The 22,906-nt window shown below is 36.7% G+C and overlaps 1 protein-coding gene and 1 pseudogene across 1 annotated transcript; both read right to left on the bottom strand.

Annotated features, from left to right (window-relative positions):
- Nucleotides 1-398: 398 nt before the first annotated feature.
- LOC127809293 (uncharacterized) lies at nucleotides 399-11,193 on the bottom strand. Its single transcript, XM_052348056.1, is given in 6 exon segments — nucleotides 399-555; nucleotides 7,687-7,825; nucleotides 8,516-8,609; nucleotides 8,963-9,590; nucleotides 9,686-10,932; nucleotides 10,996-11,193. Coding segments are annotated over 6 exon segments (2,463 nt in total).
- Nucleotides 11,194-12,527: 1,334 nt separating this feature from the next.
- LOC127809913 (protein EI24 homolog) lies at nucleotides 12,528-21,342 on the bottom strand (annotated as a pseudogene).
- Between the last annotated feature and the right edge of the window lie 1,564 nt (nucleotides 21,343-22,906).

Raw genomic sequence — 22,906 nt, 5'->3', positions numbered from 1 at the left:
GTTTTGAATGGTTTCTTCTTAGTCTCAAAACATGTCTAAATGTGCTTGGAAATCTTTTCTCTCTTTCACGAAACATGTTGTCCATATTCTCGTGTATACCCTATGCATTTTAATCATGATTATGTCAGTATAATTAGCTTGTGCATGTTGTTAGAAGAGGTCTTATGTATGGGTTTTGTGTGGAGTACGATGACACAATTTTGGGAATTAAATATGATACTTAATGCGTGCTGCGGTTAGGGTCCGCTGAGATATCCACTATGGTGATAAACTGAAAACTCGAGTGGGTTATAAAGACAGACTCGTGTCAAGCTCGGGTGGGCCATAATATCGGACTCGTGTGGGATCTAGATCCCGTATTATGATTATCCTATAGTTATATTATGGGAACTTGCATCTTATTTTTCATTCATGGACATGGTGGCTTGACTCCACCTCTTTATGTATGCATGAGAGAGGGTGTTGTCATCAGTTATGGTTCGACCCTGTAACTCTTGTTATCATTTTAATCTATATTACTTGTTGGGCTTTGTAGCTTCCTTTGTTTGTATCATTCTAAGTAAGGGCTAGCAATGTGGGGTCCAGTGTCTAGATGTGTACAGAGCTATCCCAGACAAAAGATCTTCTGGAATTTTGTCATGGTGTCTGGGTCTATGGCCCTTTATGGGCTCTGTTTTATCTTGTTTTGCAAAACTTTGAGTATATGGCCCGTTGTATGTGACGGTACGATGTCTAGTCTTGTGTATATAGTCTTGCTGTAATTATTAATTATTGTGATGCATTCTCTTGTAACTCCAGTAGGTACCATCCATTCTTGACACTTCTCCCTTGTTGCCTAGGCCAGGGTTTCTAAAGGAGAAATGCCAAGAAGATATGACACTTGCTAGAGTTACAAGAGTCATCACAATAGTTAATAATTATAGTAAGACTATATACACAAAACTAGATATCGTACCGTCACATACAACTGGCCATATACTCGAAGCTTTACAAAAGAAGATAAAATAGGGCCCATAAAGGCAATACATCCATAGAACTAGATACCATGACAAAACTCCCAAAGATCTTTTGTTTGGGATAGCTTTGTATGCGTCTAGACACTGGACCCCATATTGCTAGGCTCACCATCAACCGTAGTCTTAGCCTTACTTGGAATTATGCAAACACAAGTGAGATATAAAGTCTAACAAGTAATACAGAATAAAATGACAATAAGAGTAACATGATCCAACCATAAATGATGACAACATCCCCGCTCATGCATATATAAAGTGGCGAAGTTACGCCATAATGTCCATGAATTAAAAATAAGATGCAAATTCCCATAATACCACTATAGCATAATCATAATACGGGATCTAGGTCCCACATGATTCCGGTCTTATGGCCCACTCGAGCTTGACAAGAGTCTGGCTTTATAGCCCACTCAAGCTTTCCGTTTATCACTGTAGGGGATATCTCAGCGGATCTCGCCCGTAGTGCGCGTTAAGTATCATTTGTAATTCCCAAAACCGTGTGATGCGTAAAAAATATATCGTACTGCACACAAAACCCATGCACAAGCCAATTATACTCGTATAATCATGATTGAAATGCATGAGGTATTCACGAGAATAAGGACAACATGTTTCATGAAGGAGTGAAAAGATTTTCAAGCACATCTAGATATGTTTTGGAACTAAGAAGAAATAACTTAAAACTCAACCAAATAATCCAAATTTAGTACCAAATCGAAACTGATCGAGTCTAGTTTACAACGCAACAAACAGATCTTGAATCTGATTTTTGCACTAAAAGATATGCCCAAAATAGTAGAGTATGCGCAGTCTGAAATGGAAAGTCAACTTTTAAAATTGGGAAGTTGACTTTTGGAAGGAATAAGTGGATTTTTTCATCACTTTAGTCGATCTAGCCGAGAGCTTAACGTACAGAATCGACTTCCACTTTCAAAAGTCGACTCCTGAGACCTAGAATGAAAACGGACAAACAAAATGGTTCCCAAAATCAACCAAACCTTACATAGCTCGAAACCTAACCAAAATACATCATTCCTTTGAGGATTATATGGTGAAACAAACCATATTTTGAAACTCAAGAGAGACCGACAAGATCAAGCAAGAGAAGAGAGAGAGTTACAAACAATTCCACATAACTCCCAATAAAGGTTTTTTTTGAAAAACTTAGGAGTTTGCCCCCAAAACCAAATGGTCAAAGGTAGAAAGGGGGAGGAGTAGAACTTTTCTTAATTTCCCTATTTGACAATCCTTAGTATTTCTTTACCTTCAACACCACTTGTAGGCTACCATACATAGAGATTTTTATCTCTTTTTAGCCACCATAACAAAGGAAAAACAGAGTTCTAGATTAGAGAATGAGTTAGATGATGAATTTCTTACCTTGAAACCATTCCTTAAACTCCCTAACTGCCACTAGAAGAAGAGAACCAAAGAGGAGAAGAACCCTGGTGCTGGAAGAACTCTCCCGATACCCCACCGCCTCTTGTTCCCTTTACTCGCAGCCTCAAGCGCCAACCAACATCGAGCTGGATAATTGGAAGAATCCACTCCTCAAACGAAATTAGCCTCTAAGTTTACTTCCCTTAGGTCTCTACTTCACAGTAGCCACCGTTCACCCTCGTAAATCATCTTCATAAATCACCACTTCGAGCAACAACGACTCAATTAAATCAGAAGAGAATTGTCGGCCTTGCTACAATCTTCCAAGAACTCAATTGACTGATGATTCAACTGCACTGAATCGCCAAAATCACTTGTGGAGTTAATCACGTCGGCCAACAATATCCCTTAAAATTAGATTGGCAGCTCAACCTGCCAACAATCCAAATTTGCAACAGTCACAACCCACCCAATCACCATCCACTAGCCCCAACCACTGTCCAATGGTCAGAGGACCACCTGCTCCGCGGTCGCTTCTTCAATTCACCTGGATGGCTAGAATTGGCTCTACCTGGGATCGTTGCAGATTCGACGATCACCTCCCAACCGATTCCTCCTCCTCACCCAATCACCACCGGTCTTCACACGTTTCTTCTCGCTAAAAGTGAATTTAGGACCAATGGTGTAGCTACTACCCAATCATCAACCATTTGACCAATGGAGTCGCCTCAAGCCTTCTCAATCTGGACTCGATTAAATGAAGCAGAATGAGTCGACGACCCTGGATTTGCTCTTTCCTGGTATATCCAAAATTTGATGGCAACTGTGACGTCTTCACTAAGTCGCCAAGATTTACTTCTCACTGTCTGGATCAGAATCGCCAACCTATTAAGTGGCAGCACCAGCAACGCACCAGTCGGAAGCTTCCCTGTCTGTCCGTGTCACCAACTTAAGAGAATCTTCTGCACCAGTCGTTCACTCCAGTCGGGACCCTCCTGGCTTTTCGTGTCACCTCTTTTGACGGACTCCCACTCCAATCGCGAATGCTCCTCGGTTCGTATCATCTCTAGTCACCCATTCCAGTCACTCGACCAAACCGCGTTACCCAGTCACCGTCCAATGGTCCACTGGCTTCGATGTACGCTTCTCGGAATCACAGCGAAGCTCACCTAATTGAATTCACCAAGACACAACTATCCCTGATAGTTAATGATCATTGGAATTCCACCATTCTTTCGTTGCCTATTCAATTCTGAGTTTATAATTGATCGCCTCTCATTTTCAAATCGAGAATTGCCTTGCTCTCTCGATTACAACCTGGCTAGCTTGATAACTTCTCTTGCATCAGCGGTCCAAAATTCCAAGTTAATCGTAGAAATCATTCACTATAGATCAACAACCTCCAGATCTGATCGCGACCACTGGTCGTCAGTTCTATTGGATATGTTGGCTCCGATGATGTAGCTTCCTACGATTCGCCTGCTCCATTGAATTCACCAGATTCACTGAATTGCTGTTCACTTAATTCTACCAAAAGTTGTTAGAATCAACTACCCAAAATTACATAAACCACAACCTACCTTGCTGCTGCCTATTTTCGAAATCACCTTCAGATTTTGTGAATCCACTCCATCGGACAGTAACCATTGACATCCGACGGACCTTAATCAACAACAAAAATGGTGGAGGAACGATGCTCTGATACCATTTTTCATGAACCTAGGGTTCATAATAGGGCTTGCATTGGTAATCGGAAGGATCAGAGAGGTCTATGATTAAGAATAGAATGTTTAGAGGGGAATTTGAGCAGAAATGGGGAAATATATCATATAGAATTGAGGGAGAGACATTGAGAGAGAGGGGGAGGGGGGAGGAAGAAACAAGAGAGAAACGTGAGAGATTAAGAGAGAATTTTAGAGAGAAATGAGAAAATTCATTATGAATTCAAGCATGGTCCCCTTACAAGTAGCCTTTATATAGACCTTAGCTAGCTGCTAATTGATTCCCAACACCATCCTAAGTTCCTAATAGCACCCAAGTGCTTCTAATAACTTGTAAAAATATCCTAACAAACCATTGCAACCATATTACAATGATGCCCTTCTATTGTTCCTTGGGTCATGAGAAAAAATAGGTTAGAAAATTAAAGGACTTAAATGATTGGGTACTTTATCTTAGATAGGTTTTATATGCAATCCATGGGACTTAAAACAATTTAGTTTTGGGAGAAAATGTTGTATCTCTTCAGGTAAAATATTCTAATCTCATATCTCTTTAAATTTAAATATCTTTGTTGATATGGTTTTCAACCTTGACTGATTGCCTTGATTACGTATGCGATTAAATATTGATTATTTCTGTTTGCTGATTATTCAAGTCTTGAAGATGAAATCATCTTTTGCTTATCAGTATGAATTGTTTTGGATATGACGTTATGGTGTTAATTGAGGTACGCCTATACCTGTGAAAATACATGGTAAATTATATTCTAGTGTCTTAAATGAACTTGCTCATTGACTGCTATGTCCTAATGTTTTGATGACGAATTTTGCTGAGTGTATGATTGATAAAATTCTTGAATTAGCTTGTTCATCTTCTACGATTGATGTTTTGGAATGCAGTGAAGTTATGCTTATCGTTTTTGATGATCTTTGCATTAGGATGAAAATGATTGTTTGTTAATTAAGGTATTTCTATACCCAAGTGCTTTCATATTTGATTGAATGTTCATGATTTGCATTTAGATAATTAAGTAGAGAATCTTGATGTTTTGATGAGGTGGTAGTCAAATGATTGGTTTACCTACGATAGGTTAGAGGTAATATCATTCACTGCTTTAAAAATCTTTGTGAGTGGCTATGTTTGGTGTGCTCATGAGTGGCACAATATGTTTATGTGATTGAAATTATAAATGCATTAAGTGATAGGTTGATTGAGCTCTCTTGAGTAATGATAGGATCGATCAAGTGATTAAATCTGTTTTAGGATTAGTTGAAAATGTTTGGAAAATTTGAAACCTACTTGAATATGTTTCTTGCTTGATTTGGGTACACATGAAGTGTACAAACGTTATATGAGATATGTCTTTGGTGTATGTGCATTTCTTGAATTTAAAAATTATATTATAGGATTATGTATTTTGATTGTACTGCTTAGAATTCATATGCTCTGGCATATTTCTAATGTGTTGAAACTCAGTGGTAGTTTGGTTTATGATCACTCAAATAGTGAATGAAAGTTAATTGAGTGTCCAATCCTTATCAAGGTCTTCTCTTTGGATTATTTACTTGCTGCAATTATGTCTTTTTAAAATAAAATGGATGCATTTAGGAGTTATTGAATATGTATTTTGATAATATGATTGAATGTTTGAAAATTATTTGTCCTGAGAATATATGTTCTCGTAAATGGATTTATTATTCGTGTATTTGAGGATAAAGCAGTTGTTTCCTGTGCAACAATATTTTGTGATAAGTTCTTGAATGAATTTGATTTTAGATCTTATTTGAAATCCTTGGAATGAGGAAAATCTCCTAGGAGTGAATAAATTGTTCATGGATTGAAGTCTTGAAATGTGAATTTCAAGTTCATCCATACAGTGTTGCATATTTCCAGCAAGTATTATAAGATACTCGATTAATTTGTGAAGTTAATCGAGTAAGTGTGTATAGATATAGGTCTCTATGGAATATTAGTCGAGTAATGGGGAAGCGTTACTTGAGTTGCTAAGATAGAATAGATATTTCTAAAGGATGCTCAAGCTCGTCACTCGAGTGTCCTTGGACTAGAATCCTAGTGCTTAAAAGCACTTTAGCTTTTGATATGTTAGTTCAAATTTTCTTAAGCTTGATTTATGATTTTGAATTATTTGCTTTTGTTGATTAATGTTTGCCTAAATTGTGAGGATGACATGCTTGTATGTGCTTATATGAAAAGACTCACTAGCAGCTTTGATTAATTTTTGATGTGAATGCTAAATTCTATTAAGCCTTGAGTGTTAAAAGAATTTGTGGCTTATTTGTAAGGGAAGCGTATCCTCTATTTAAAAGGGGGAGAGAATTCCTTATTATTTCTATTGCCTCCTTATGATTGTCAAATATTATTCTCCTTCTCGAAAAGGATATTAAGTGCTTACATCTTTTGAAGAATAAAATTATATTTCACTCTTTCATAAAAATAGGAGAATCTTGTTAGGAAGATTGATATTTTCAGGGGGAGCCTATCTAGTTTTAAAAATTATGCTCAAACGTTTTATTTATTTATTTATTTTTTCTTAAGGATTCTTTGAGCTAATGGCAATAAACTCCGGGGGAGTTTTGTCTCTTGATAGCTTATTCCTCAAAAGAATGAAAATTTCTAAACGGGGGAGAAGATTATTCTCTTGATATTCACATGCTTCATGTGGTATCAAACTTCTTATCTTTTTTGCGAATGACAAAAAAAGGTAGAAGGTTTAGTGGAACATTTATGGTGAATGTTCTCTTGAATATTAAAGTTTTGACATCATCACAATTGGGGAGATTGTTGAGTTTTATGTTCTAAATGTTTTGATGATGATTGCATTTATGCCAAAACTTTAATATCTTATCATGTTATGTTCTCATATGTGCTAGAGTGTTTTAGCCATATGTTTTACTGATGTGTTTGTAACTGCCTTTTTTTGGGGTCAATTCTAAATATAATGCATTAGTGTTTTGCTCATGATATGTTAAGTATTTTATGTGCCAGCATTACTGAAGATTTTAGAGTAATGTATTCTATGTTTCATAATTGATGTTTAATTGCTAACGTCAAGATTGTTAAGTAAATGATCGTATACCTTAAGTGATGGTACTTGAGTTTTGATTTGAAGGATTTATATTGTCTTATACTTCATATTAAGGTTGTGCCAATAACCTTACTATGTTTTGCTAGTGATTAATTTTGCTCATTTTTATGTGCTTGTTATATCAATAAGTTGTTCTAGGATTTCATGGGATATCTTAAGTATCCTAATGCATTAGCGTCATGGATTAATGTCATATATCCTCATGACACTTAGAGTAAGTTTAAGGTTGGGTAATATCTTAAGTGCTCAAAATATGTGAAAGCATCGCTAAATTCAAAGAGTGATGTGCTTTTGTTGTTGCATAAACCTAAGATAAGGCCAATACAAGCCATCTATGCCACTGGTTAGGGTGCATAATACAAATACACCTAAGATAGGTTTCCAAATTTTGGTTCACTTTTTCGTTTGTCCATCTATTTAGGGGTGATAAGTAGTTGCATGTGGAGTTTTATCCCAAAAAACCTCGCGATTTCTTGCCAAAAGGTGCTGGTGAATATCCTGTCCCTGTCCGATGTAATAACCATCGACACCCCATGCAAAGCAATTGTTGTGTCCATGAAAGCTTTGGCCACCTCTTGCGCCGTATAGGGATGAGCCAAGCCTGTAAAGTGTGCAAATTTAGTTAATCTATCCACCACAATTAGCACATATGCCTTACCAATGCCACTGGTAAGGCTAAGGGTTTCGATTTCTAGGATAATACTATCCCAATGCCACTCCCTCAATCATCTGTTTCTACCACAAATGGTTGGCTAAAGTTGGGTAGTCCCAAAACTAGAACCTTACCCATCCTCTACTGATCTGCCTCTCAGTGTTTACACGGATGCTGATCCTGCTGGTTGCAAGATCACAAGGCGATCCACTAGTGGCTGGTGTGTATTTCTTAGGAATAATCTTCTTGTTTGGGTTTCTAAGAAGCAAACGGTGTTTGCAAGGTCGGTTGGAGAGGCTGAATATCAAGCTGTTGCCCAAGGGGTTACTGAAATACTATGGTTAAAGTCTCTCTTTCATGAGCTTGGTTTTTCATGTTCTAATACTCCTATACTGTGGTGTGATAATTTGGCAGCAAAGTCTATATCTGAAAATCCGATTTTTCATTCAAGAACCAAGCACATAGAGATTGATGTGCATTTTGTGAGGGAAAATGTTGAATGTGGTGCTGTTGAAATTCGTTATGTTCCTACAATGTACCAAGTTGCTGATATTTTTACTAAAGGTCTACCTAAGGATCACTTTCTATTCTTGTGTGGTAAGCTTGGTCTTAAAATGACTCCTGTATATCATCCTTTACCTGCTGCAAAAGCTGCAGAAGCAAATCTACAGAATACCTTAAGAGGGTCTAAGTTGAAGGGGCATGTTGAAGACACTAGTGTAGCAGCATGTATCTACTGCAGAAGCAACACTGGTGCTGTTGCAGAAGAAGTTCTGTAGAATACTTCAAGGAAGTTTAAATTGAAGGGCATGTTCAAGACATTAAGGCAGTCGATTAGTTGTAGTTGTCTTTGTGTTGTTTATCATTCTGTACGTTGTAGTTTGTAATTAGTTGAATGTATTATTAGGTTGTGGTTTCAGTTGTAGAGGATCGATAGCTACTTATGTTTGTAATTGTGGTAGTCAAGGCTATATATAAGGTAGTCTTTCTATTGTAATTGTATTGAAAATTATTCTGATCTTCTCAATCTAAGTTTGGATGAGGTTCTATTTTCTCCCTTGCGTTTTCTCTCAATCTTTTATTCACAAATATGTAGGAAGATTCCCAGCTCTGATCTCCACATGTTTCCTTCTCGTCAGAGACCGCAAGTAATCCTTGGCCAACATCTTTCTCAATTGACACGAGCATCTCTGCATCTGCAAATGGTGCAGACTCCATCTTGAGAAGCTCAAGCTGCTTTCTCAGCTCATGAAGGTCAGCATTGAATCTCTCAAAGCATTTAGAACCAGATGACACATCTTCTGTAAATGGGACTTCCAGAACTGAAAGTGGACTTGGGTGATTAGGCTCCTTTGATCTTGAGGGAGATTGTGGTTTAGGAATTGTATATTTTTGAAGAACTGAATCTTCTTTGGGTGGTTCAATTTGCAGTTCCTGTATGTTTAAATTGTTGGGAACCTGAATAGAAGAACCACCATTTCCTGACAACCAACTTGAAGGGTCTGAAAGCAACTCATTAGAAGATTGAGAATACATAATCATATAGTCATGTCCATCACCTTCCTCAGCATCAATGTTCAAACTTTTGCCAATATCATTATTAGCTGGTACCTCAGACATCAAATACTTCTGGTCAGATGGTTCTTTCTTTTGAAGGACGATCTCTATTTGAGATTTGCTAGATTGCTTTGCATCCGAACAATACATATCATCACTACAGGAGTGGAGAGAGGAGTGACATTTCTTATTGCCAGATCTTAAGTTTATAGATAAAGAATCATTTTTCTTGTTAAATTACCCTTTATTGACTTATTTCTACCCCTATTCATGGCTTCTCCTGGTATTAGGAAACAGCCCGGTTCAAGCGTCTCCCGTTCCATGCTTGCCTTTGCACCACCATAGCCAACAAATGAAGTAGGAATAGATCTTGATCTGGATGATCTCCTGAGACCTCCATCCTTCCAGCCATCCCTACTACTAATACCCAAAGGACTATTTCCCAATGTATTTTCATTATTGCAAACACATCCATCATCAGACCCATCCAGATTAATCACTGTATCCAAATTCTGTGACCTCATTTCCCAACCAGGAGTAGTAAGGATTTCACCAAGGGTACTGCCTTTACCAATTGTTCCAACATCTTTATACCTTTGAGACATCTTCCACCTTTCTGAGATTCTCTTCTTCGCCTCCATGCTTACATGCAACTCTACAGAATGCAATGAAGACTTCTGGTGGTTACCACAGAGAAAGGACTTTCTAGAAATTGGCCTTGCTACCTCTGATGCACTTCCAGAATCACTTTCAGACACATCACATGAGCTCTCATCCCCATTATATCCCCAAAATATGGAGGATGAACCTATTGGCTCTCTGCATGAACTCTCCTTCATTCTCTTGGTAATTTCCTTTGCTATTTCTCTTGGTTCTCCAGACTTTGGCCTTGAAAAACAAGCATCATCATGCATTTTTTTCTTAATCCATGCTCCTATCTCACTAGTGCCAACACCCTGATATTCAACATGCTTCCCACAATCTGACAGATTACCATGTGAGGTACAGGGTGATGAAACATATTTAGTAGCATTATGCAACTTTACAATATTTGGTTTCAAGATAACAATCCTTGTTGGGGTGATGTCCTTCTCATGTTTCAGTTCTAAATGAACTTCGGATGTCTTACAAGGTTTCTGGGTACCAGGATGATTGGAGGACCGGGTAGAAAAACCATCCTCACGCTTCTGAGGATAACCAGATTCACATTGCAAACTCTTTTTCTCTGACTTTCGACTAATTGCATTGCTTTCAAACGCTTCAGAATTGGATGACTTTGTAATTGCTAGATGCCTGCATCCTGATTCAGAAGCAGCACCTTGGAGGTCAATAAGATGCTTAATAAATAAGGGATCTTGATGCTGAAGAAAATTTCTCCCCTTGTTGGTGTCTAGCTTGTCAAGTATATCAAAGAATTCTTTTGCATTATAAAACTTTTCATCTGTGCCACCGTCAACCACTGTTGCTTCCAAAACTTCATACACATCCTTAAATTCTTGCTACACTGTTGAGTGTTTTCTGTTCAACAGGTATTCGTATGGCTGTATTTCCCTTTGACATGCCACTGATGCAGTCCTCAACTGGTACGTTTTTGAGAACCCCTTGTGTTTCCCATGAAGAGGCTGCTGAGGTGGCAGCCCATCAAGACCCATCAATCTGGAAATAACATTAGGTGACCTCATGGAGTCTGTTTCCTTTGACATTTCATCTGCTACCAGCTTCCTTATCGGGGTTTCATTAACTCGCCCAATCAGACTCATCCCTATCTCAGATGTGAACATAATTTCCTTGGAGGTACCGCACAAGCAAGGACTAGAATTTGATGCCAATTTTGATTGACTTCTTTAACCTTGAAGCTGCTTGTTTCCTTTAGCGAGGTCAAGATCCTTGGAATTCTTCTGCCGAACTCTCTTCATTCTCACTCATTCACACACACATACAAAAAGCAGCAGTAGAAGAAGAAAGAAAGAAATTAGATAGAAAGAAAAACGATGAATTTTCCAAGAGAATCTTCGAAAGAAAATGAAAGAAAACACGAGACTATTCGAAGCATCACAAAACCCTAAGATTTTCAGCTCCAAATTCAAATAAAAAAGAAATCCGCCAGAAATCTCCAAAAAATATAGTGTGTTTGCCTTGTTAAAATTGTGAATATACCAGGACCCTTATTCCATGATGCTTAAAAATTTTCATCATTCAAACTTCAATCTAGTTGTACAATGTACACCGAACCTTAATGAGAAATCTTGACTTCACATGTAAACTGTGCATTCTTCTTTGGTATGTCAAAGTAGAAAAAACAGTTGGTATTTAGGGAGTGATTTACAATGAGTTATATGTCTACAATTTGGTACCAAAGAGAGAATAAAAACAGTGAATGAATAGTTAAACTGGTTCTATTCACTTAAAAAACACTATTGCATATGTTGGTTTTATGATAATTATATATCCTTTAATGGGGGAAGTGGAGGCATTTGTAAACCCCAATCATCTTAACTAAGGTTTGAATGGGTGTTTTTTTACTGCCACCGGATTAAAGTTGGTGTATCTATTTAGTGTGTTCTTATTTATAGTTTTTGGTTGTTGAAAGACATATTTAAGTTGTTATAGATAATGTTTAATAGCTAATTGGGGAAGTTGAATAGTAAAAGGAATAGTGAAGAAGTGGAAAGAAAAGGAAATAAATTTAGATGTGAACAATGACAGAGCTAGGAGCTAGAGCGAGTGGGGGTAAGTTTTTTAATGTAGTATTATATCATATATTTAATCAAGTAATGTAAGTAAATAAGTTGTGACATAAAAGAATCCTTACTTTATAAAGTTAAATATAAGAAAGTTGTTGAATTATCATTTACTATATTATAGTCGAAACAAATCTCAAACTCATCAAACACTGAAGATACTAGCAATTTACCTTGACCTAAAACACTGAAGATACTAGCAATTTACCAGATGGTCAAACAAGATTCATTATCTCATGTAAGCTCTTATGCATGGTCTTAATTCCCTGAAATAACTACACAATGACTTAATTCATTATCTCATGTAACATACTTAAAAATGGCTCTGTAATATCTGCAAGAGCATAAATATATAGAAAGATTATTTCAGGGGAGAAGCACTAAAAATTCAATGAATAACATTAAGAGAGACTACAAGGAGCAATTTTAAAAAATGAGAGATGGCAAGAGTCAGATTATACCAGTGGAAAGAGTATAGCCATGACCCCATAGCTGACGAGAGGAGAGAAAAAGAACATAGGCAAAACACAGGGATTACCTGGAAGTCAAATATCAAACAATAGATTCAACATGCTGCACAAAACCCTGAATAAAGTTGACAGTTGAATACACGGGAAAGCATAATCTCTGAAGTAATGAAAATTTCATCACTGTCTATTCAGTCAAAAGGAAGAACGTTTCGGCATTTTGGGCATCATTGGTGCTCTGTGCATACAAGTAATAAAAGAACTCACCACATAGGACATCCCTGCAGAGTTTCTTCACAGAATATAACAAGGAGAAAATAAAATGTGCATGCATAACTTTTTGTCCCCCTCTAGACACAGCTCCTCTACTTTTTGTCTCTCTTAAAAAAAATTCTAGGATTTCCTTTATCAGTAACAAAGAGATTTTATTTTAACAGAATTGGCCGTCATTTTTATTTAACTCTGTAGCCTATTTAATTGTGTCCAACATGTGTTCCGCATTCACTCCCTTCATGGCAGTGCTGGTGTAGCTTTAATCTAGAAAAGTATTAAGGATAGACAGATGTAGCCATATCCAGTGAGGAAAGAACATTTACCAAAACCAGCAAAAAATGCCCAGTTAGATTCAAAGAAGTCAAGCCTTTTTGTCCAAACGCAGTCCAGTGAAATTCCATTTATACCTTAGAAGTTATAAAGTGCCAATAAGAGATCATCTAGCCACTACCAGGAACAACGTAGTAAAATAGAATAAATTAAAACAAAGAGAACCAGTTCGCCACATACTCAAAGCAGTAGTAGGCATACATCCATGAAAGAAGTAGAAAATTCAGTGACTTCCCAATGTATGGTACAAATCCTGTAACATACACCTGCATAAGATCGTAAAAGAACTTTATATCTCTACAAATATAAAACGGCAATGAGTTTGAAATGAATGTTCAAAAACAGAAATTATCTATATATAAATTTTGTACCACCTGTAGGAAGAAGACGCTCAACAGGACAGCTGAATGGACTTGTTCTGCTATTCCAATCATGACCCTGGAATAAATGATTTAACAAGAGTAAGTGTTCATGTGTTATACCACTTAACTCTTATCACAAGACAGAATTTCTAATCAGCAGTTCTGTTTCTCTTGAGAAACCATGATCTATGCACAATTCGAAGTTGGAAATTTACCCCCCAAGGTCAGTACTTTTATTTATCTGAGGTGCATCCAGTGAGCTAGATTGCTCCTGTGCGCTTTGAACCTCTGCAGTAGTAGGCCCGGATTTTCCAATTGCAAGAAAACCATACTTAGCAATGTCATTATACCTGGATTGAGGCGTCTATATCAGAAGGTATATAGTTAAGGGCCCGTTGACAGAGCTTTCATTTAAAGAGTCTTTTAACTCCCAAAGTTTCCAAATATGAGCTGCAACTCAATCCCCAGTGTGATCCCTCCTAACTCCTAAAAGAATTTGAATCTGATAACTAGCACCTTCTTCTAATTCTCTTCTTGGTTCTTTTAACTTTTTACACTATCAGAACCTATTAAACAAAAAATTAAACCTTCTGACCGTTATTCTTCTATTAAAAATTGCTTGAAAAAAATTAAGGCTAGGACCACCAACCATTAAGCCAATGCTCTAACATGTATCGTTCAGAGTCTCAAACATTCAAAAAGATCATTCAATTTTCAAAGTGGAGGTGCGTAACAGGTACGTCCCACCCATTGACTTTGGCATTATTGTCAGTGCCCAATCACTGTTGAAATATGGCTCCAGAGAATATTAATAAACTTTGAAGCTCCTCCATGCCAACAGATTTTTCGGTATTGGTAAAGGAAAACAAACAAATGCCACTTTAACCATCAGCAATCTCCTCATTTAAATTAGTACCATAACTTTTGATCTTGAAAAATAAGAAAAAGATCGAAACGCATAAATTTAATTAACATGAGTCTTAAGTTTTACAAATTCCCTTAAGCTGTTTGGGACCAGGATTTGAGAAAGGAAAAGACAAGGAAAATAAATGTTCTTATGAACATGAAAAAAACATGTGTATATATTATATATATTTTATTATTTTTATTTTTGTTTTCCTTTTTGTCAAAAAAAAATCTTAGTTCTGAACATTGAAGCAAGAGCTTTCAGGGCATGAAAAGAAAATGTGAGAAGGAGAAAGAAACCTTGCTGAAATTCTTACTGAATGAAAAATGAAAACCATAACAAGATAAAAGGTATCAGCTATCCTTGATAACAGATAGTTGTTGCAATCTGCAACAACCAGCTAATAGCTAATTGCCTGAAGAACAGCCTAACTAAACTCATCACTTATAACAATACCACCCCTACACTCCATATCTCACAAAAGGGGTTCTTGATGTTCTAGTTGCAGGTTTACTTGTTCACTTACCACACGCTATTAATTCTATTTCAACAACTTGGTGATAGATAGGCAGCACATCCTTCTGCTCACTTATTTAGTTTGAGATCTCTTTGGCACTTTTGCTCTCTGTTTTATCTTCCTCTAATATATTGATGATTTTAATCGATGGAGAGAAGCTAATTGTAGCCAATGTTGGTGATTTCCGAGCAATCTTATGCAGAAATGGTGCAACAAAAGCAATACAAATAACTATTGATCATGAGCCACAAAAAGAGAGGGAGATGGTTGAGAGGAGAGGAGGATTTTTCATACAAATGCCAGGTACATTTAAAAGATTGGGTTCTTCTATATATTCATCTTGTATGGAAATTGGATGTTATTTTGTATATATGTGTGCTATTCAATCTAGTAACTATTGATCCAAGGGATGCCATATTCTAGAATATAAGTTGACGTCATCCTGACAAAGATAGGATGCTTTATTTCAATTCACAGAACCAATAATTTAACTTGATGTCATCTTGACAAAGGCAGAATGCTAGATTTTTAAGTCACAATAACATTAATCTTCTTTCTTATGGCTCTAAGCTTCAGATGGTTCTAATAATTGATTGTCTTGCCAAAAATTGAATAAAAATGTGTGATCGCATATTTCTTTTCCCAGAAGTATCACTATATCATTCAAACCCTCTCTATTTCTTTCTTTCTCTTCTCGTGTTTTGAAATTCTTGAGGTTGAAAATAGCAGCATAATGTGTAGATGGATGGGCATTCTACGTAACTATTATTGTACCTATCAACATGTCTATTTTCTATTTTCCCAGACAATTAGGTACCTACTTTTGTTCTTAACTGACATACAAATGCATACTTCGCTTAGGTGATGTGCCACATGTTGATGGCAAACTTGCAATGAGAAGGGCATTCAGTGATGAAAGTCTCAAGGAGCACATTATTGCATAACCAGATATAGTGATTGAGATGATAAATGCAGATACTGAATTTATAATATTGGTAAGTGATGGTGTATGGAAGGTAAGGTTGGCTTGGGTTTGAAGTTATGTCAATTGTGGCTTCTACAATCTGCTTATCAATGCAATCTCATCATATTCTTTTATCTTGTATTGATTCTACCTTATTGTTTTGGTAATCTGCTAGTAGCTATAGTCGTGCTCTGATATAATAAGAGGAAACAAGAGGTTTTTTCTCCTTTCGTTTTGTCTCATTTTACATGAACCATTTGAGCAATGACCACTGAAATAGTGATTCCTTCCAAATTAATACATATTAGGTAGAAGATAAATTGTTGTAGCGGGGGTCACCTCATGATGGACCAGCACCATGTATAATGAACAATATTTGTAATTTTCCAGAAATTCAAGAGAAACCCAAAAAAATTGGAAGCATGTAGAAATGTTTACAAAGATAATTCAAAAATTACATAAACACATTCTTGGAAAACTACATAAACACATAAATTAAATAATTATACATGCTTGGAAAACTAAATACAATAGTTGGATATTGAGGGAGGTGGTCAGATAGATATATGGAGTTATTAGGTAAGAACTATGGGGAAATGAAGGTAATAGTTAAGTACATGATTTAAAATCAAGGAGGACTAGTCTGTTTCCTTCCTTTCCTTTTCCTTCTCTAACAGCTAGTAACATTGTCTAAGCTTAAATTACCATATGTTTTCTTTTCTACGTAGCTCTTGGGACTAAACACATTCGAGATCAACAATAGTCTTTTTTGTTTCTTTTCTGTTGAACTATTTTTTCTTCATTTCTCTTTCTTCTTCTATGTGCTAAGTGTATGTGAGAAACTCTAGCATGAGGTGTTTTCTCTAGGAATGAGGTATAAATATGTGGTAGTAGCTTGAAGTAAAGAGATTGATGCCAAACATCGCGAGGAGGTACAGAGGTAAAATTTCTTACATTCAGCAGCAGCAATTTTTATTTGGGTAGCCTTTCAACACCAAGTGCAAATTTGGACTTGGTAATTGTACAGATCCAGTCAAAATTTAGCTTCCATATACTTCTACTTTAAATTATCATAAGATAGGAGATTATTGAAATAGTCTTAAGAGTTTCTTTAGTAGCGTTTTCATGTGAAATTTGGTTGAGAAACAAGTGCCAAATTCACTCTAGCCTGGCGTCTAAAAGAAAGGGAGTGTTTGGTTGCGGTTATTAGTTCTTACAACCTAAAGATGCAAACAAACCAATATTAAAATTGATAACTTTGGGTTCATAACATGATCACCAGCTACTCTAGTGGAATTGAAAATCGTTAGTGCCCCTATTTCCTATAAATACAAAATTATTAGGACTTAATTATTGTGATGCAAGCTATATGCTCAAACAGTCTGATATCCCAGTTGCTGGCATGCTTATTGGACTTATTACAAACACGCAGCTAAAATAGTTCTCAGTTTGACTGCTTAGTCAAATTATGTATTTTATTGTCACCAGTTGAGTGGATCCCGTTGTGCCATTTTTATGAAACCATGCATTCTGTCTATCAAGAATCATAACTGACTTGAATTTGGTTTCAAGAAAAGGTTTGATGGGAGAGTCTGAGGACCAGAAACAAGAATTAAGCTGACTAGAAAACCGAATGGAATCAATAAATTGGCACCAGCAGAGGTCTCTCTCTCTCTCCCCCCCCCCCCCCCCAGGGTGATATAAATCAATACACTAAACCAAAATACAAGCTTCTTGTATGTGGGTGAGTGTTGTGTTTCAACTTCAGATAAAAGCCTATTCTCAATAATGAATTGATTACATGCTTGCAGTCTTTGCCAGTGCAAATTAAAGGTGCCCATAAAGGCCACAGTAATAAAGTAAATAATCACAGGGAAGAAGATACCGCAATAGGAGTGGAGCCACCTAACCCATTAATTGATGTAACAAAAGATAATTCTCATGTAAAGAATGCATCGCAAGGGGATGTGCCCTATCCAGGTCCATTACAAGTTTCAGGATCAAGTGGATTTGCATGGGTAAAAAGGCGAATAAATGACTCATTAGTGAGATCACGCAGCAGATCCAGTTCAAGAAGCCTCATTTTTTAACCTTCAGGTCAATTGCACTTGACAAATAATTCCGAGTCAAAAAGGCATGAAAATGTCGAGGTTTTACTTGGCAGTCGCACTAACTCTAGAGGGGAAGATTCTTATGAGATTGTCAAGTGTACAATGCTAAAATACTGGAGCCAACTAAAACGTCCGGATTCTTTGATGCTTCTGATGAGTACCGCTCACAAGAATTGTTACTTGCACTTTATCAAAGAGAGGAGAAGATGGAAACTAAGAGAACCAGCTCGGTAAGTTGAGAAATTTTGGAATATTTTTTAAGTTTATTTTGACACCAGTGTCAACTTTAAATTTGATTGTGATGTTGCACACTTGGAGAAGTTAGAAATTCCATTTTAAATCTTTGCAACTATTGAGTCAAAACAAAGAAAAAAAAGGGGAGAGACTTTCTAAATTGTAGACAAATTCTCTAGCCTTTAATCAGATTGGACTTAGGACATGCAGGTTTTTCAGGATCGAGGAGATAAAGTTGAATTCTCTGGGCCCTTATTATCTTAATCACAGAGTGTTGATGAGCTCTTAGAGAGGCATGAGTGCCACATCCTCCAATCTGTGCGGAGATCTTGGTTCTAGAGAGGTAAAAAGTCACATCTTGCATCTCTTTTCTTGCTGATTCATGGATCTAGTAATTAAATTCCTAGCTAGGCATCTAGATTCAACAATAAAATTAAACTGGACTGGGCTACAATCTTAGAACTTCATCTAAAAATGTATAAGTTATTTAACTAAGCTTCATGCTTAGTATTAACGTTGAAAACTGAAAAGAAAACATAGAGAAGGGGAAAGTTGTGAAATGGTAACCAGTTATCTCTGAGTTTAGCTACCTTACCTATAGATGGTCTTTATTACGTAAGTCTTTAATTTTTCATATAGCTGAAAAATTGTCTGAGGACATGTTTCCTTCTTTATGTCTGGACCTTTGGTCTCTATTTTTGCTCCCTATTTGCATAATACATAGGAGCTGACACTGAGAACAAAATGAAGGCAGAACAAAAAAAGGCAACCAAAAGGCATGCCCTGACATAATTTTATGGAGTCTTTTAAAAGTGCAACTTTGAGCACATGTTAAATTGATTTAATCATGTTAAGTACGCATAAACTACAAGTTAGCCCATTATCCTTTGTCCTTTCTGCTGATAATCACTCTTCTTGTCATTCCATCAAATGTTTGTTTGGCATGGCTCTTTCAACATCATTCTTTGGCCATCTTGGATCTTAAATCAACTCTAGTTAGTGCATCATTCTTACTTCTGATTAGTCTTACCTTTCATCCTATTTAATTTGCTAGTTGGGAAGTGTAATCTTGCAATGAAAGGATAGGGTGCCCTTGTCTTTTGGTCGAATCCCCTTATGTAGACAAAACTTGCAGGAAAAAAAAAAAGCTAGGTCTTTCATGCTAGTAAATAAGGAGAGAGAGTTATTGCTTTGGACTCCCTTAACTGTAGACAACCAAAGCCCATACATCTAACGGTCAACAGTCGTGACTCGGTTGGTCGACCGCCAGAACCCGGTAACAAGAACGACAACCACGAAAGACCAAAAACACACGCAAGAAAATACCAAATCTTGCATAATACTAGCCCCTAATCAAGAAATGCATCATTCCTTGAAATATAGAGTGAATTGAACCCTATTTAGCCCAGTGTTCAAAAACTTAGCCGCTGGCCGCTACGAATTTGGACTAGTCGGCCCCCTAGGCGCCAGCCCAATTAATCGGCCACCGCCGGTGCATAGGCGGCTCAGGTGGCGCCTGGGCCGCCTAGTTTTTTACCTACCTCTCAATCGTCTCCCTCTTCTCTAGCCCAAGGCTGTCACTGCTTGAACGTCGTCACCTCAACGTCGCCGGTACCTCATCGCTACCTCCAACTCCATCGCGACCTCAGAGTAGTGGAGATAGAGCTTGAGTCAGCGAAGACACGTCGGCAAGGATGGAGCTTGACGGCGACGATGGCGTAGAGGCAGTGAAGCTCACCTGCTGGCAGTTCATGAGCTCAAGTGGGAGGGCCACCAGGTGGTGGTCTTTGAGCGCTACAATTGGATCCGCGGCATTTGGGTCTACGACCCCCAAGTTGCCCTAACCATCCCAGTATATAAAAGTTTTTATATTTATCTGTTTTATATATATATAAATAATATATTTAGAAATCTGTTTATATAAACATATATATAAAATTCTGATTTATATATATATATAAGTTTTATTTATCTTTTTAACTTTGATTTATTTAAAAATAACATAAAATTACATTAAAAATTAAAAAGAAAATAAAAGAAAAAATAGCAGTCCGCCTAGGCGCTAGGCCCTAGTCTAAAGCCCGAGTAGCGCCTAGCGCCTTTTAGAACACTGATTTAGCCTTTCAACAAAACTCAACAAACCGGCGGGGGGGTACTAGGGGTATTTCCAAAACACAGAGATGTGATCACCAATTTCACCTAACCTTAAATAGTAATTTACCCTTTTTTTTTCTACTCAGCAAAGTCAAAATGTAAATTATGTTAAAAGCTATTTTTTCATGTTAAAACTGAATCTGTTAGTTTTTATTTTGCCACTAATCAATATTTCAAGGGCAAATTAAAATGATTAATTTTGTGGTTCACATTGCTTTGTATTTGCAAAAACCTTAATTATTATCACAAACTACACTCCTTGTTAACTCTTAGCTGCATAAGCCAAATGCCTTTGAATAGGAATTAGTTTAATTTGTTTCTTGCATTCATTTACATATGATATTGTTATAATGCAAATGCACTTGTAGATTAGTGTACTTATTATGTTGCTCGGGATGCTTATTGGTCTACATGATTTCTCAGAATAGCTACTTGGTATTTAAATACTATCTTGTTGTGTTCTAGGACAGATCTATTATGTGTTTAGATAGTCCAATGACAACATATTTTGTTCAATGGAGTATTGTTTAATTAACAGGAAGAAAAAAAATCAGTACTAATAATTTAGTGGACATTTTCAGCAATTGAAATTGTTCATGCTATTTAGTACAAGCACTGAAATATAATCCTGAAAGCCACAACTAATCACACTGAGTGAGGTGAGAGAAGGACACCTCTTTCATTCTTCTCTTTTTACGTGATGTCATCACCACTTCCATCACTTAAAAATAGCCAAGTAGTCACCAGCATATAGATTAAATGGCACATGAACACTTCTTACTTGAAAAGCATGACAGCATATTGCAACTTCTGTCACCTTCTGCTGCTCTACAGCTCTTAACACCAGGTCTACAATGTAAACCATAAGAAAGAGTCAGGAGCAGTTCTCATCATTTTAGTGGTTTCATGCATTCTGGGAGAAATAATCTCTAACAAAGGGAAGTTGTGTTCTCGCATGCAAGTCACACTGCATATTAGGACTGTTTATACTTAATGACATCAGTAGATATCTTGTATGGTTAAATGTATGAGTGGTGTTGCAAAAGATTTAAAGTTATTTAGACAGTCCCAAATTGCAATGAGTATAATATATGCACATATTTATTTGTCTTTTATTATATCTGACAATAGATGCTCTTAAATGATTTTAATTGAGATGTTTATAAAGCATGAGTATAATGGGGGACAAACTGCCCTTATCGTTTACATAAAATCGAGAGTGAGATCCCCATTATGAGGAGCATGGGCTGTTGCAGGTAAAGTATTTGGACTCCACCTCTGACTTATAAGCAGCTTTGCCACTTATGCGAGCTAGGGGTTTTGGGCTAACGAGCTGGGTGGTTTAGCGAACTGAATGATACTGCCGAGAGCTCGTTAGCCGACTGCTGGGAGCTTCTGGGAAGCTCGCTTTACGAGCTTCAGATTTCGATGGTGGCTGGACTTTCCTCGGCGAGGTCGCTTGGGCCTTCTTGGCTTTGGGTGATTGGGCTGGTCCATCGGACCGAATCCGGCCCATGTGGGGTGACATAGGAAATACATACAACATAAATATATAATAAATATTTTTTTTTTTAGTTTTCTAAATTGTTTTATTGTTGAAAATATCTTAATAGAGACATATAAATTTGGGAATAATAATGATTTCATTCATATAATTTCATAATTTATATGAAATATTAGTTGAGGGATTACTATATAAAAGAGTCTCATAATAAGTCTCTAATCACTTGTTATTAAAATTATAAATTTGTTGATAGGCATGAGTAGTATGGTCTAATTTGAAATAATTTATAGTGATTTGGCCAACTATATGTGCAGTTTGAGATTTGTTTTTAGTGCATTAAATGCGGTTTAAGATTGCATTAAATGCGACCCAATGACTAGAAATTTCAAATTTTCAACTTGCGCGAAAATTCTCCTTTTCAACACTGAAAAAACACGAATGGCTACAAATTGATTGTATAAATATCAAAGTACCTTATATTTGTTCAACATTTTTAAAAAGAATAATGCTATGAGTCATGGTCTTTTTAACCTCTTTCAATGAGGAAGGATCACATGACTGATGACACCATCATCAATAATAATGACTCCTAGCATGACACCGCCACACTTTTAAAACGGTATCATTAGTATTATAACTTTATTTTGATGAAAGTTTTGGTATTAACATGGGTTTCCTATAAAGGCAAGAAAAGCTAATAAATAATGAACAACCAATAAGTTTGGCACTTGTATTGAAATGATAGGCATGGCTTGTTGGCACATATCCAGGGAAGCATTTGATGTTCCACTGGCCACCCTTAGCCACTGCCAAGCATGCGTGGTATACCCTTGACAACACTTGCCATCAATCATAAATAATGAAAATGACCCTTTTTCAATATCAAAAATCATTAAATATCTTAATTAT

Source organism: Diospyros lotus, chromosome 9 (assembly GCF_014633365.1).
Source record: "Diospyros lotus cultivar Yz01 chromosome 9, ASM1463336v1, whole genome shotgun sequence".
NCBI classification, from domain to species: Eukaryota; Viridiplantae; Streptophyta; class Magnoliopsida; order Ericales; family Ebenaceae; genus Diospyros; species Diospyros lotus.
The sequence above is the reverse complement of the archived record's forward strand: the minus strand, read 5'-3'. Positions and strand labels throughout refer to the sequence as shown.